Source organism: Ovis canadensis, chromosome 18, assembly GCF_042477335.2.
Source record: "Ovis canadensis isolate MfBH-ARS-UI-01 breed Bighorn chromosome 18, ARS-UI_OviCan_v2, whole genome shotgun sequence".
Taxonomy (NCBI): domain Eukaryota; kingdom Metazoa; phylum Chordata; class Mammalia; order Artiodactyla; family Bovidae; genus Ovis; species Ovis canadensis.
Window position 1 is genome coordinate 78,450,706 of NC_091262.1, and position 14,028 is coordinate 78,464,733.

Here is a 14,028-nt window from a genome sequence, read left to right on the forward strand (position 1 = left end):
CCCAGATAAAATCACCCAATACCTGTGTGAATTTGTGTAAATCTTTCCGAGTCTCCAAGCCATGCTTTTTCTCAACTACAGAATGGGGAGGAGAAGTGGCTGCTTCCTAAGTTGTGAAGCTTAGGTGCTTTAGCGCGTTTTCTTACCTAACACTGTGCCTGGAATATTGTAGACAGCACGTTATGGCTGAAATTCCTTTTTCCGTTCAATCACTTTTCCCCTGAAGGCAGAGCTGTGAGTCTCTTCCACGTACCTCCATGGAAACGTTGACCCAGGAGCTCCTCTCCACTCCCCTGGTCTGTGAATTCTCAGAACCCATCACCTCACCCAGCAGCCCTTCCTTAGGGAGTTGGACGCTCTGGCGACCAGGGAGTTCCTCTGTGGCAGCTGGCCTCCATTTCAGAAAAGGACAAAGCCAGCATCCATCCCTTGTGGCTGAGGCCGACACTTAACGTTCTCTCTCGCTCTGCAGTGAACAGAGTATCTGCCAAGCCCGGGCTTCCGTGATGGTCTACGATGACACCAGTAAGAAATGGGTACCAATCAAACCTGGCCAGCAGGGCTTCAGCCGGATCAACATCTACCACAACACTGCCAGCAACACCTTCAGAGTCGTCGGAGTCAAGCTTCAGGATCAGCAGGTAAGTGCTGGAGGGACAGGCCATGCCCGCGAGCCTGCGCCACACATGCACGCGCACATACACACGCACGTGACATGGTGACGTGGTGGAGCGCGGCCAGAACAGCACGGTCACGGTTTAGTCAGAGGCCTGGCTTCAAAGTCCTGACTACATATTTTCATACTCCAAGGTGTTAGACCCTGAGCACACTGTCTTCTAAGCTTCATTTCTCAGAGACAGTAATCCGCACCGTGCCTCCCTCGTTGTGATATCATATTAGAATAAAAACAGTAGGTGGGAAACGGCTTTTACAAATGTGCCACTGTGTTAGCATTACTCTCTGCCTTGTTACTGTTGTTCAGCTGCTAAGTCATGTCCGACTCTTTGCAACCCCATGGACTGCAGCCTGCCAGGGTCCTCTGTCGTCCACTATCTCCCAGAGTTTGTGCAAATTCATGTCCATTGAGTTGGTGATGCCATCCAACCGTCTTATCCTCTGCCACCCTCTTCTCCTTTTGCCTTCAATCTTTCCCAGCATCAGGGTCTTTTCCAGTGAGTCAGCTCTTCATATCATAGGGCCACAGTATTGGAGCTTCAGCTTCTGCATCAGTCCTTCCAGTGAATAGTCAGGGTTGTCGCGAATAAAACAACAACATTCTCTGCCTACATACCTATAAATATTGGCCTGGCCAGAAAGTTTGTTCGGATTTTTCTGTAACATCTTGCAGAAAAGATGTTAAGGAAAAACCCAAGTGAACTTTTTGGCCAAACCAATCCTATAGCTGTGAAGAGTTTTTGGTCCACCAACTCCCTGAGTCTTACTTTGAAAGGCAAGAAGGTACTTAAATCTTCAAGAAGATTTGAAGATTCTGGGACCATTTATCTCCTTAGCAGTGCATCCTGGGCAAATCAGATGATCGTGTTCATAAGTGTGTCTGATAAGCACGTGTGCAAATAAATACACGGCAAGTCTGCCTGTGCCGGGGTAGTCGTGTAATATAACTCGACAGAGTGGTCTGATGTGACACGGGCTGAAACACAGACATAGACGAAGGGCTCGTGTGGCGCAACCACAGCGACTTCGGTCAGGGCTTCAGCTCTCTTCTCAGAGATTGACGAGGACATTTTCAGCAGCGAAATAAACAGATCTGTAGTTTAGCATTTGTGAAAACCTTAAATAGCACCTTCTGGCAGCCCGTGTCGGTCAGTCCTCGGCTGAGCTGAGCAGCAGGTTAGCTGCTATCTCTGCAAGAATCATCATGTTCGCAAATAGAAAAGAGAACAGAAACCAAGACTCTATTTTTAAAGCGTGTCGCTTGTTGAATGGGTTTCTGCTTTGGCCAGAACAGTCCGATAGAATTTCAGATTCTTGTGGCTGAAGAGCGAAGCCTCACTTCAGAATCCCTGGTCCGAGGGAGTCTGTCTGACCTGGAGCCCTGGCCACCTCCAGGTCAATCTCCATCCCTTAGGGTTGAGCCTTAGTGGCAGGAAGGTTATTCTAGGAAGCTTCTAGAAGCTGTTTCCCTGTTCTTAAAGTTCATCGATTCTTGCTCTGCTTTTTAGAGGCACACCACACCATACGCTGCGGGGACATATGACACCTTTAGCCCCAGCTGCAGTGACAACCAAAACATCTCACACGTTTCCCTAACACCTATGGGTGGGGGCCAAGGCGGTTCCACTCTGGTGCTCACTGTCGATATACAGCCCACAGCCTCGTGCAGTTCCTAAATCACAGTGGGTGTCCCTAAGTGGACAAGTTTTCCATTCCCTTCATGCCTCTCGGTTGCCCTGCAGGGCACACTGGGAAGATACCATGGTGTGTGGGAAGGGCTTGGGACTGGAGAACCAGATTCCCTGAAACCAGCATAAACCTTGTTCTCAGGAGCCTCAGCCTCCTTCAGAGGAAAGCACATATCGGGGCTCATTTGGGAGGAGGCCTTTCCTGCATCTGGGGGTGGGGGCAGGCAAGCAGTGACTGCGCCCCCCCCCCACCCCCCCCCAGGAAAATTCAGAGAGACTCAGTTGCCTTAGCAATCTTCTCGGTCTGACAGAGGAGTTAGCAACACAGCCTTCCACTTGGAATTACACATTCAACAAATAGGCTCCTGGAACATGGTTGCAACTCTGCCTGGGTGGCTGGAGCATGTTAGTCAGAAACACAAAAGAGGTTCTCAGTAAACCAAGGCATTAGAGAGTGGCAGGAGGCCTGGTCTGTAATAACCTTTATGGACAGAGGAGAAAAAGTTTATTTTCCTCAGGTCTGTTTTCCAGCAATATGGATTACAAGGTCAAGCATCTTCAGAGAAACAGAGATTCCTGGTCTTATATACCCAGATAGGGATATCTTATGTGTTTAATGCTCCTTTTGGCTCATGGAGCACCCTTCACGTCTATTATTTCATTCCCCCAATAACACCAAAAAGGAGAATGCTGTAAGAATTCTTGCCCCCATTTTGCTAAAATAGGTGGACATAAAACCAGGTGACTGTATGTGGGGGAAAAGGAGTGGTAAGACAGTATCATTAGCCAAGGTCTAACCTGAATGAGGGGAAGAAACCAAAAAACGCTTAGTGGAGAATGATAGTTCATTATGTCCACTGGAAGTGTTAGCTACCAAATGTAGTTCTCAGACTACATTAATAGAAGTAGAGGTGCGGACGGAGGGAGGTTATAGTCCTGCTCGGCTCCACTGTGAACTGGTCGTACTTCACCGTGAATGTCAGGACTAGATCGGAGTGCCACGTGGCATCTGTAATGAGGACAGCAGCCAAACTGGTGAGAAGTCTGAAAGCAGCGCTAATATGTGGAACCGTTGAAGAAGTAGCAAGAGATACATACCTGGGGAGAGAAAAACCGAAAGGGACATGAACACAGTTTTCAAATCTCTGAAGGGCTCCTTCTCTGTATGGAAGGGAAATCTTACTTCCTCTGTGAAGCCCGGAGAACAGAACTAGGAATACTGCATGGATACTACAATCAAGAAGGTTTAAACTCCATAAAAGAAAGAACTGTTTAACAAGGATCCTATGGAAGAGTGTATTGCTTTGTGAGCCCACGAGCCAGCTGGCCATTTGGTAAGCGTCCTGGGAAGGACATCCTGTCACTGGGTAGAGGTTTGGATGCGGTGAGACCTCACATGAGGCCTTGGCCAGCCTGTAGACCCTGCAGGTTTCAGGCCCAGATGAGCCCGTGAGCCAGGAAGATTGTTGCCCACCATCAGCTTCTTTCTCTGTAAAGGGCTCTTGACTGTTCTTACTCAGAGGCCTCAGAAACATGTTAGACAGTATTTGGAGTTGCACAGCCTTCCTTGAAGAGGACAGGAAGTCACTCCCACTTGTTCCTGCGCTCCTCAAAATAAAACATGTGCAAATGTAATTGTGGACTCTGATACACACACACAAAAAGTGACCTTTTAAAATAAGTTTAACCTTCAGTACTTGTCTAGATTAGTCCTGCCAAAGCTCGGAGAATTAGTTTTAAAATAAAGCATATAAGGACACAGGTTGAAAAGTAACAGAGGGAAAAGCATAAACCTTACAGACACTGACCAAGGAAAATGGTGTGACTGTGTTAATATTATACAGAATAGACTTCAAGGCAAAGAAGTATTACTGAAGATAAAGGACCTATTTAATGATAAAAAGCATCAGCTGAAAAAAATATAACAATCTTAAATTTGTAGGCTAAAGCAAAAATGGGCAGTTCTAAAGGAAGAAATAGAAGCATCCAGAAGCCTTGTTGGCGATTCTGATGACACCTGCAAGAAACTGAATAAGCAGACACAGAAAATTTGAAGAGCATGATTGACCAACTTGACCTAATTTACATTTATAGAAGCTATAAGCTGTCACAGTAGAATATACAATCTTTTCAAGTGCACATTGAGCATTAACCAAAATAGACTGCATTCTAGGCCACAAAGCCAATCTCAACACGTGTAACAGGATAAAAATCATACAGAGGTTTCCTTTGATCACAGAGGAATTAAATAGTATATAATTAAATAATCCATGATACCAAAAGAAAAAAGAATTCACAATATAAATTAAAAAGTATTTTGGACAGAACAATAGTGAAACTGCAATGTAGCAAAACTTGTGGGATGAACCAGCATATAGGGAAATGTATAGTTAGAAATGCATATTGGAAAAAGAATGAAAAGTCAGTGACCCAAGCTTCTATCTCAAGAAGCTAGAAAAAAAACATTAACCAGCAAAAATAGAAGGAAAAAGTAAAGCGTAAAATTTAATGAAATAGAAAGCAGATACACAATAGAGAAAAAGCAAAATATTTTTGTTTTTATCTTTTTAAAGAGTCTAGGTAGACCTGTATGTATATGGTCACATGATTTATGACAAAAGTACCATTGTACTTCGTGGGCTAAAGATGGTCGTTTCAATGGATGATACCAGAACAATCAGATATCAATACCAAAAGAAAAAAAAAAAGAAAACTTTACCCCATCTCATGCTGTACCCCCAAATTAATTCAAAGTCAACCTAAATATGAAAAGTGAATCAGTAAAGTATCTACAAGAAGATTCATGAAAATATCTTCATCATATTGAGGGGAAAATACAGGAAAGCATCTTTATAACCTGGAACGGGACACAAAAAACATTAACTGTAAAAAAAATGAAGTTGGACTTCTTTAAAGTTAAGGAGTTTTCTTTATTAAAAGAGGTCAGACTAGGAGAAGGGTTGTGTGTGTGTGAATATGACAGAGAGCTCATGAAGAATATATTCAGAACTCCTACAACCTAAACTGAAAAAGGCAGATAGCCTCTTAAAAATGAGCAAAAAGACCTGAACAAGAGTTTCACAGAAGAAAAAAATAAAAAAACAGTGGCAACAAGACATGCAAATGAGCCCATGGAAGTTGTTCCGCATCATCAGGGAGATGCAGAGATATCAATGATATGATATCAGGGAGATGCAGATGAGAACTGCCGAGCACTTACACACACACCAGGCACTTACACACATACCAAGCACTTACACACACACCAGGCACTTACACATACACCAGGCACTTACACACATACCAAGCAACCAAAACGTAAAGGCTGAAATGGAAAGGACGCCACATGTGGTGAGGATGCAGAGCAGCTGGAGTTCCCACTGGAGCTGGTGGAGGCGTCAGTCAATACAGCCTCTTTGAAGAATGGTTTGCCAAATCCTAGTAAAACTCCATATACACCTACTCTTGGGTAGCATACCCACGAGAAATGAGCACCTGTGTGCACCAAAAGACCTGTGTGAAAAGACTCACGGCAGTTTTACTCCTAATAGCCAACAGCTAGAAATGATGGGCAGGAGAATGGATAAGTAATTTATGGTATATCAAAAAAGAGAATGGTATTAGCAATCAAGAAAGCCTGAATTCTTACCAACGCAGTGGCACAGGTGAATCTCATAGACGCCACATTGAATGAAAGAACATCAAAAAAGAGTGTGTGCTGCGTGAATTTACTTCTGTGTCGTTCCAGAACAGGAGAAAGTAACTGATGCTGGCACTCAGAAATGTGGGCATCTCTGGGGAGGAGTGTGTGAGATGAAGCTGATCCACACCCCTAGGTGGACTTGCAGTAATGCACATGCTGTAAGGAGGTGAACAAAGGAATGGAGCCACTCTAGGCACAGAGCGTTTTAAACATCAGCCCATGAGGCCTGTCTGTCAGTTAATGAACACTGACCACCTCTCAGCAGATGGTCAAGTGAGTCGGCTGTGTGTCATCCACGCATCTGTCCAAAACACATTGCATGGACTCTCGTTTTTTAGAAGGCAATTGGGATGTTTAGAATAGATCTTTTCAAGTAGAAAATACCAGATGTTTCAATGACCATGTCCATTGATCCAGAAATTCTGTTTATAGGAATGTTCACACTGATATATCCACAAGGATATTCAGTCCAGCATAATTTATAATATTTTCATTTTACATATGAAGAAGGTAATGTCAGTAACTTTTCCAAGGTTAAAAGACCCTGTTGCTGGGAAAGATTGAGGGCAAGAGAAGGAGACGACAGGGTGAGATGGTTGGATGGCATCACCGACACAATGGACATGGGTTTGGGTGGACTCTGGGAGTTGGTGATGGACAGAGAGGCCTGGCGTACTGAGGTTCATGGGGTCGCAAAGAGTCGGACACGATTGAGCAACTGAACTGAACTGAACTAGATATTCCGTCTGGTCTCTGAGTTCCTTAAGCCAGTACTTTTGGCCACACTGTTCTATATTCAGGATAGGCATCCACCACCCCCAATTTCCACTGCCTCTAAGTCCCCCTCCAAGAACGTAGACAACCAGAGATTTTAAACCAGAGGTTCTAAATCTCACTTTCCCACGTCCTCCCCTTGGGTACCTGATAGATACACTGAAGAGTCTTTTTTTTTTTTTTAATATACTTCAGTATCCCACAGCCATTCTTGATACGATGTGGTTTCCAGACCTCCTTCCATTTAAAACGTGGCCCTCTGTGTCCCCTAACGGTGCAGCACCAAAGCCGCTTGAGCACAGGCTTTCTGGGATGGACTTGCCTATGTGGAGAGGGTGAGGATCCTGTCTCCCTCGTGCTGGCCACTGCACTGCGATTAACGTGCCCTCTGAAGAGCCATGTTAACCACAAGTCACTGTGCTTCTTATCACGCGTGTAACCACAAAACCTCCAGCCCTTTTTCTGACGATCTAAAGCTGAACCCAGAGAGAGAACCACCCCAGGAACCTGGGTATAGAGGTTGGCCCACGCTGCACTGTCAGTGTGTAACAACTAAGTTGTGTTTCCTTAGCTCATTTAGTACACATGCCTCTCTCGTACCCTCTCTCTCTCTTGCTTACCCTGTCTTTTCGCTGTAGGACAACCCAGCCTGCCTTCCACGTGGCTAAGGCTTAGAGGAAAACGGTATCGCCCACTGTGCTCTGGCCTTGCTTTACCCAGCAGCACAGCAGGGTGGGGCAGTAAACCCGAGCTCTCATCTTAGCGCCCCAGCAACGTGCAGGGTGTCCCTTCACATCTCTGAATCTTCCTGAGCTCACCTTCCTGACCAGAGGCAGGCTTCCCTTGTGGCTTAGCAGGTAAAGAATCCGCCTGCAATGCTGGAGACCTGGGTTTGATCCCTGGGTTGGGAAGATCCCCCGGAGAAGGGAAAGGCTGCCCACTGCAGTATTCCGGCCTGGAGAATCCTGCAGAGCTGGGCACGACTGAGCGACAGTAGACTGAGCTGCCTCCAGTCTCAGATCACAGACCCTGGAGCCTCACAGCCAGAGGAGCCATCTCGTACCCCTCCTAAAGCGGGATCCTTTCCATCGCATCACTGACAGCAGGCCGTTCAGCCCCATCCAGACGCCACTTGCATGCTTCCATCTCTCAGGACTGACTATTTCTCAGTTAACACTTGCTGGCAGCTTGCTGTGTGGTAGGAGCTGTGCTAAGCGGCTTCATGTGCATAATTGCCCCCCGTTTCCTACGGCCCTCCTCTGGCAACCGTCCATCTGTTCTCTGTATCCATGAGAACGTACGAGATAGAGGGTATGGTATTTGTCTTTCTCTGGCTTCTTTTCCTTCGCATAATACCCGCGAGACCCATCCGTGTTGTCATAAATGGCGAGGCTTCTTTCTTTCTATGGCTAAATAATATTTCATTGTGTATACAGTATACCACAGTTCCGCATCTGTCCATGCGTCAGTGGACGCTTGGGTGATTCGGTATCTTGGCTAGTTTTAAATGCTGCTCCTGTGAACGAGGGGCACGTCTGTGTGTTTGACTTGGTGGCGGCGGCTCGGTCGCTAAGTCGTGTCCGACTCTTGTGACTCCATGGATTGTAGCTGCTGGGCTCCTCTGTCCGTGGCATTTCCCAGGTGAGAATAGTATTTTCGTTTTCTTGAGGTAAATACCCAAAAGCGAAATGGCAGGATCATGTGATAGTTCTATTGTTAACTTTCTGCGGAACCTCTGTGCTGCCCTCTAATAGTGGCTGTACCAATCGCGTTCCTACCAGCAGTGAGCAAGGCTTCCTTCTGCTCCGCGTCCTCGCCAAACTCTATTTCTTATCTCTTAGATGATAGCCAATCTGACGTGTGTGAGATGATAACCCCTGTGGTTTTGATTTGTATTTCCCTGATCACTGCTAGTGTTTAACATCTTTTTATGTATCTGTTAGCCATATTAGTCCCTTATCAGATATATGAGTTGAATCACTTTCTCCCACTCAGCAGATTGCCTTCTCATTCTGTCGATGGCGTCCTTTGTGTGTAGCTTTTTAGTTTGATATAGTCCCACTTGTTTTGCTTTGCTTTTGTTGCTCTTGTTTTTGGTATCAGATTCAAAAAAATCACCATCAAGACCCGTGTCAAGGAGCTTATCACTTAGATTCTCTTCTAGGAGCTTTATGGTTTCAGATCACAGGAATATGGAGAGTATACAACATGCTGCTAAGGTGAATTGAAGGACAGATCGAGAGAGACTTTTAAATGCCTGGACACAAGCAGAAATGGGAGCATAACCTAACAGAACTTGTGAGATGCAGCAGAGGCAGTTCTCAGTGCTACTGCTAAGTTCTTAGCGGTAAAGGCCTCCCTCAAGAAGCAAGGAAAGTCTCAAACAGCCTCGCTGTACACTCAGGGCACCGGGAAAAGATGAGCAAAACAAGCCCGAAGTTAGTAGAATGAAGGGAGCGACGATGATTAGAGCAGAAAGAGAGACTAAAAAGACCATAGAGAAGAGCAGTGAGACTAAGAACTGGTTCTTTCAAAAGATAAAACTGACCAGCCTTTAGCCAGACTCACCAAAGAAAAAGAGAGAGGACTCTGTGTTCAGGTTAGAATGTCCATACTTACTCAGAGCAGTCAAGAGACTCAGTGCAATCCTTATCAGAATTCCAATGGCATTTTCCATAGGACTAGCACGATAATACTACAGTTTATACGGAACCACAGAAGACCCCCATGGCAAAAGCGATCTTGAGAAAGAACAACAAAGCTGGAGGTATCACAAGCCCTCATTTCAAACTATATTACAAAACTGTAGTAATTTAAACAGCATGAGATTGTCATTAAAGCAGAAATCAGTGGAGCAGTGTAGAGAACCCGGTCATAAACCCACGCAGATACGGTTTATTAGTTTATGACAAAAGGAGTCAAGAACATACAGCGGGGAAAGGGCATCCTATTCAATAAACGGTGCTGAGAAAGCTGAATAGCCACATGGGAAAGAGTGAGGAGTCGTCCTTTCAACTAACAACCCTTTGGTTAACGCATTCTAGACTCTGCAGAGAGCTACGGGAGCATAAATACGAATTAGAAAAGACTCGCCCTTAAGAATCTTTATATCTAGAAGTCTTGATGAGAATATGTGTCACACCGTGACCTCTGCAGTAACCCCATTAGGTCGGTCGAGCCAGGATGACTATCCCCGTTTCACAGCTGGAGAAACTGAGCCCCGGGGTGCTACCTGGGGTGACAGGGCCAGGACCCGGGAACCCGACTCCCAGCTCAGGCCGTGACCACACAGCTTTATCAGTTAAATGAAGTAACTGGTTTTCAGACCCTCACTGTTCCGCTGGTCCTGTTGAAGAGCTGCCTGGCCAAGCTACCCCTTCTTCTGATGCATCCACATCCCCCTGTCCCCTGGTAGCCCCAGGGACACGGTGTCCTTGCCCCAGAGTCCTTGCCCTGGAGCAGCTCTCTCCAGCTCACTTACCTTTTATTTATTTACGCGTATTTCTCTCTCTTTTCCCTTTCAGGTTGTGATCAATTATTCAATCGTGAAAGGGCTGAAGTACAATCAGGCAACGCCAACCTTCCACCAGTGGCGAGATGCCCGCCAGGTCTACGGTTTAAACTTTGCAAGTAAGGAAGAGGCAACCACGTTCTCCAATGCCATGCTGTTTGCCCTGAACATCATGAATTCCCAGGAAGGCGGTAAGTGGGGCTTTGTCTGGCCTGGCGCCCAGACCCTCCCTCCCCTCCCTCCGCCCTTCCACGGCTCTGGCTCCCAGGGCGTCCTCGACTGCAGCTGTGCTGAGCTGACGTCTGTTGGATTCACAGAGAAAACTGCTGCCTAACTCTAGATAGAAAGCATTATTAGCAGTTTGAGCGAGAAGAGAGACCTTGGCATCGTTTCCGCCCTTTGTGAGCTGGAGAGAGCTGTACTGTGTGCCTGAAATGGGGCGTCCAGATGTGTGTTGCCTGTGTCGTCCTTCTTTCCACATTCTCAGCACATATTTGGCAGAGTTTGGAGGGAACAAACAAAACTGTATTCTTGGATTCAGTTATTCCCAAGTTTAACATACTGTTCCTGAACACTTCTGCGTGTTGCAAACTGTCTGGGGCAAAATAGGTCAGAAGTGAATCGATGGAGCCCATTGACTCATGGCATTTGGTATCCAAGAGAAGAAGGATGGGCCTGTGAACCGCTAGTGATAACGTGTTGCGATGAGGGCTTTGATAAGGTGTGAGCTGGGCAGGGGCTTCAGGAGCATGGAAAGGAAAAGGAGGGACTGCCCAGCTGGACTTCAAGCGGTGGCAACACTTGAGCTGGAGTTTTGACCGGCAGGGAGCTCATGAGATGGGGGAGTGGGCATCCCAGGCAGAGGGAACGGCAGATACAAAGGCTCCTGGGCCTGAAAGCCCAACCTGTGCGTGCAGGAGAGCGTGCAGTGTCTCTGGGGCCCACCGTGCCAAAGGAAGGAGGCTGGACGTGGAACTGGAAGGTGGCAGGGATCGCACAAGGAGAGGCTTCAGCTAACCTGGGAGACTCGGGGTGTAGACAGTGGGGTGGGGGCGGGGAGAGGGGCCAGCAGGAGCGTCTGCAGGGCAGGCAAAGCAGAGACACAGAAGCACACTTGGCTCTTCAGGCAGTCTGCAGCGTCCGCTTCCGCGGAAGGACGGGGCCTTCCAGGGTGTCAGCATCTTGGAGGCCAGCGACGTCCAGCGCTTGGCTGGAGGACTCAGCCTCAGTGGGCATGGCGGCGTGGGGCTGGGCCCGGGGCGCCCTGCTGGCCTTGAGTCCAGCGCACGTCACTTAGTCTCTCTGTGTCTGGGTTTCTTTTCTGTAAGGTGGGTGAGGAGTTGCTTTTATGTGTGTGTGCTCAGAACCTTCGGTCGTGTCTCTTTGAGACCCCAGGGACTGTAGTCCGCCAGGCTCCTCTGTCCATGGGATTCTCCAGGCAAGAAAATGAGTGGGTTCCCATTTCCTCCTCCAGGGGATCTTCCCAACTCAGGGATTGAACCCTTGTCTCTGGCATCTCCTGCATTGCAGGCAGATTCTTTACCCATTGAGCAACCTGGGAAGCCTGATTCTATGTTTAAATGAATTCAAATATAAGATGTTAGTGGGCCGCCTGACATGTGTTAATCTCCCAGTATCACTATTTGTGAGTATTGTTTCTGTCATTGCTGCTGCTGCTGCTGCTGCCAGAATTAAGGCAGGAAGTGGGGAGCCATGGTACTTAGAAGCTGCAGGGAGATGCCTTTTAAATAACTGTTTTGCCTTATAGATCCAAGCTTTGAGACCTAACTTAAACCCTCAGAGAAGTTTGTTTGTTTTTTTTTTTAAATAGTGAACGTGTTTAGAGCATGCTTCCTGCAGGTCATACACAGAACCAGCACTTGTAGAGTTCTTTCCCCACTGTGAAAAGACTGCAAGGTTTGTGGATCCTCTGTTGAGAACCGGGGGCTGCATGGTGAGGGACCACAGCGTTGCTGAGTGAGGAGTGCAGCGCCTGAAACATTGGAGGCCCCAAATAAACATTCATTAAACTGTCTTTTTTCCACCCAAGAGCCTTGAGCCTCAAGGAAGGAGCTGAGTTTAAGGTTTCCGATCTGAGCCTCCTCACTTGCCCCAGGACGAGAGAGTTTAGCTTTATTTTATCTATATATATAGATACATTAAGGTGGGGAAAAGGTTTTCATTTAATCAGATGGCTGGCTCAAAGCAACTACTATTGACTTTATTAACCTCATGGTAGAATCACAAAGAAATCAGCTAATCCGAGCCTCATTTTCAGATAGAGATCTGTGACCAGTATAAAAAAATTACTGTTGTCAGGTAGTAAGTCACCTTGGAACCCCAGTCCCCCTGGGTGGAACGCTGTCCTTGCCGGGGTGGGTGGGTATGTGCTCACGTTGATGGGGGCCTAACCTGAGACTCTGCCCGTGAGTAGTCGTCCCTCCTGGCTCAGTGGCCTTTGGAGGCCGAGAGCTGGGCCCCTTGCAGACAGAGCCTGCTGTACCTTACAGACGCCTGAAGCGTGAGCTCCATGAGCTTGTACAAAGGCATCTGTGGGACCCCGACAGAGACCACACCCGTCCAGCCCTCCCAGCCCAACCAGGGCTTCAGGTTCTGTGACAACAGAGCACCTTTACCTGTGTTTGAACTTAATGTAAATGGATCGTACAGTGCGGACGTCGGGGTCTGATTCTTGTCTTTGACCTCACATCTGAGGCACCCGCCCCCTGACCCATGTGTGTCCGCGGCCAGCCCTGTCCCTGTGGAGCGTGCTCCAGGGTGTGGCTGTGCCTCCCTGCCTAGTCGTGCAGTCCCTGGAGCCCGGGCAGGACCCAGGCAGCCTCCCGCGGCAGATAATTGCGACGTTTCTATCAAATGCCCTGCATTGGGAAGTGCTGTTCCGCCGTCCTCGGTGGGTGCTGTTCGCAGTGCAGCGGACCCTTGAACAGCACAGTTCTGAACTGGGTGTCCACTGACGCGCGGCTGCTTTTCCAGGAGTACATCTCCGGCTCTGCGTGATCCGCGGCTGGTCCTCTCTGCAGGTGTGGAGCCGACTGTGTGGTTACACGCAGGTTCTGACCTCTGCAGACCAGAGCCCGACCCCCGTTGTGCTCAGGGGTCAGCCGTGGTGAGAAAAGCGTATGCTTGGAGGCCCCAAGGTCTTGTATCGAGTCTTCACTCTACCACCTGTGGCCCTCGGATAATAAACCCTACTTCCTAGGACTGACATGAAGATTCAGTGTAAGTGTTTATAAAGCACTTAGCATGGAGTGCCTCATATGTGATAAGAATGTGAATAATACTGATTCTTCTTTCCACCTCCGGTCTTGCTGAATTTGCTTGTCTTTAGGTTTCCGCATCCTTGTTTGTAAAATGGGGTCAGAAGTCCCACTTAAGAGGGTGGAGGAGAGGATTCAGTTGCCTAGCGCAGGGCCGGGCATCTGGTAATCAACCACCTCTGCCCCTTCCAGTCCTCACTGGTGTGTCCTATTCCGAGCCGGGCGTCCGGGGCCCGGGCTCTTAGACCGTGGACTCTCTGAGCCTCAGGGTCCAGCAGCATCTCCCACCCCCACTCTTGTGCGTGAGGGGCGCCACTGCGCGAGCGTGAGTGACGCCGGCGTGCCCTTTTGCGTGAGGCGTGGCCCTGTGCGTGAGCGGCGCCGCCAGCGCGCCCTCGC

The 14,028-nt window shown here is 47.9% G+C and overlaps 1 protein-coding gene across 12 annotated transcripts in view; it reads left to right on the plus strand.

Moving 5' to 3' along the window:
- Window positions 1-14,028, plus strand: part of EVL (Enah/Vasp-like) — a 147,882-nt gene that overhangs the window by 99,643 nt on the left and 34,211 nt on the right. For all 12 annotated transcript variants that reach the window (XM_069559756.1, XM_069559751.1, XM_069559746.1 and 9 more), the window contains 2 exons: window positions 473-641; window positions 10,365-10,542. In XM_069559756.1, the coding sequence (XP_069415857.1) occupies window positions 473-641; window positions 10,365-10,542 (347 nt within the window). The remainder of the gene's footprint in view (window positions 1-472; window positions 642-10,364; window positions 10,543-14,028) is intronic.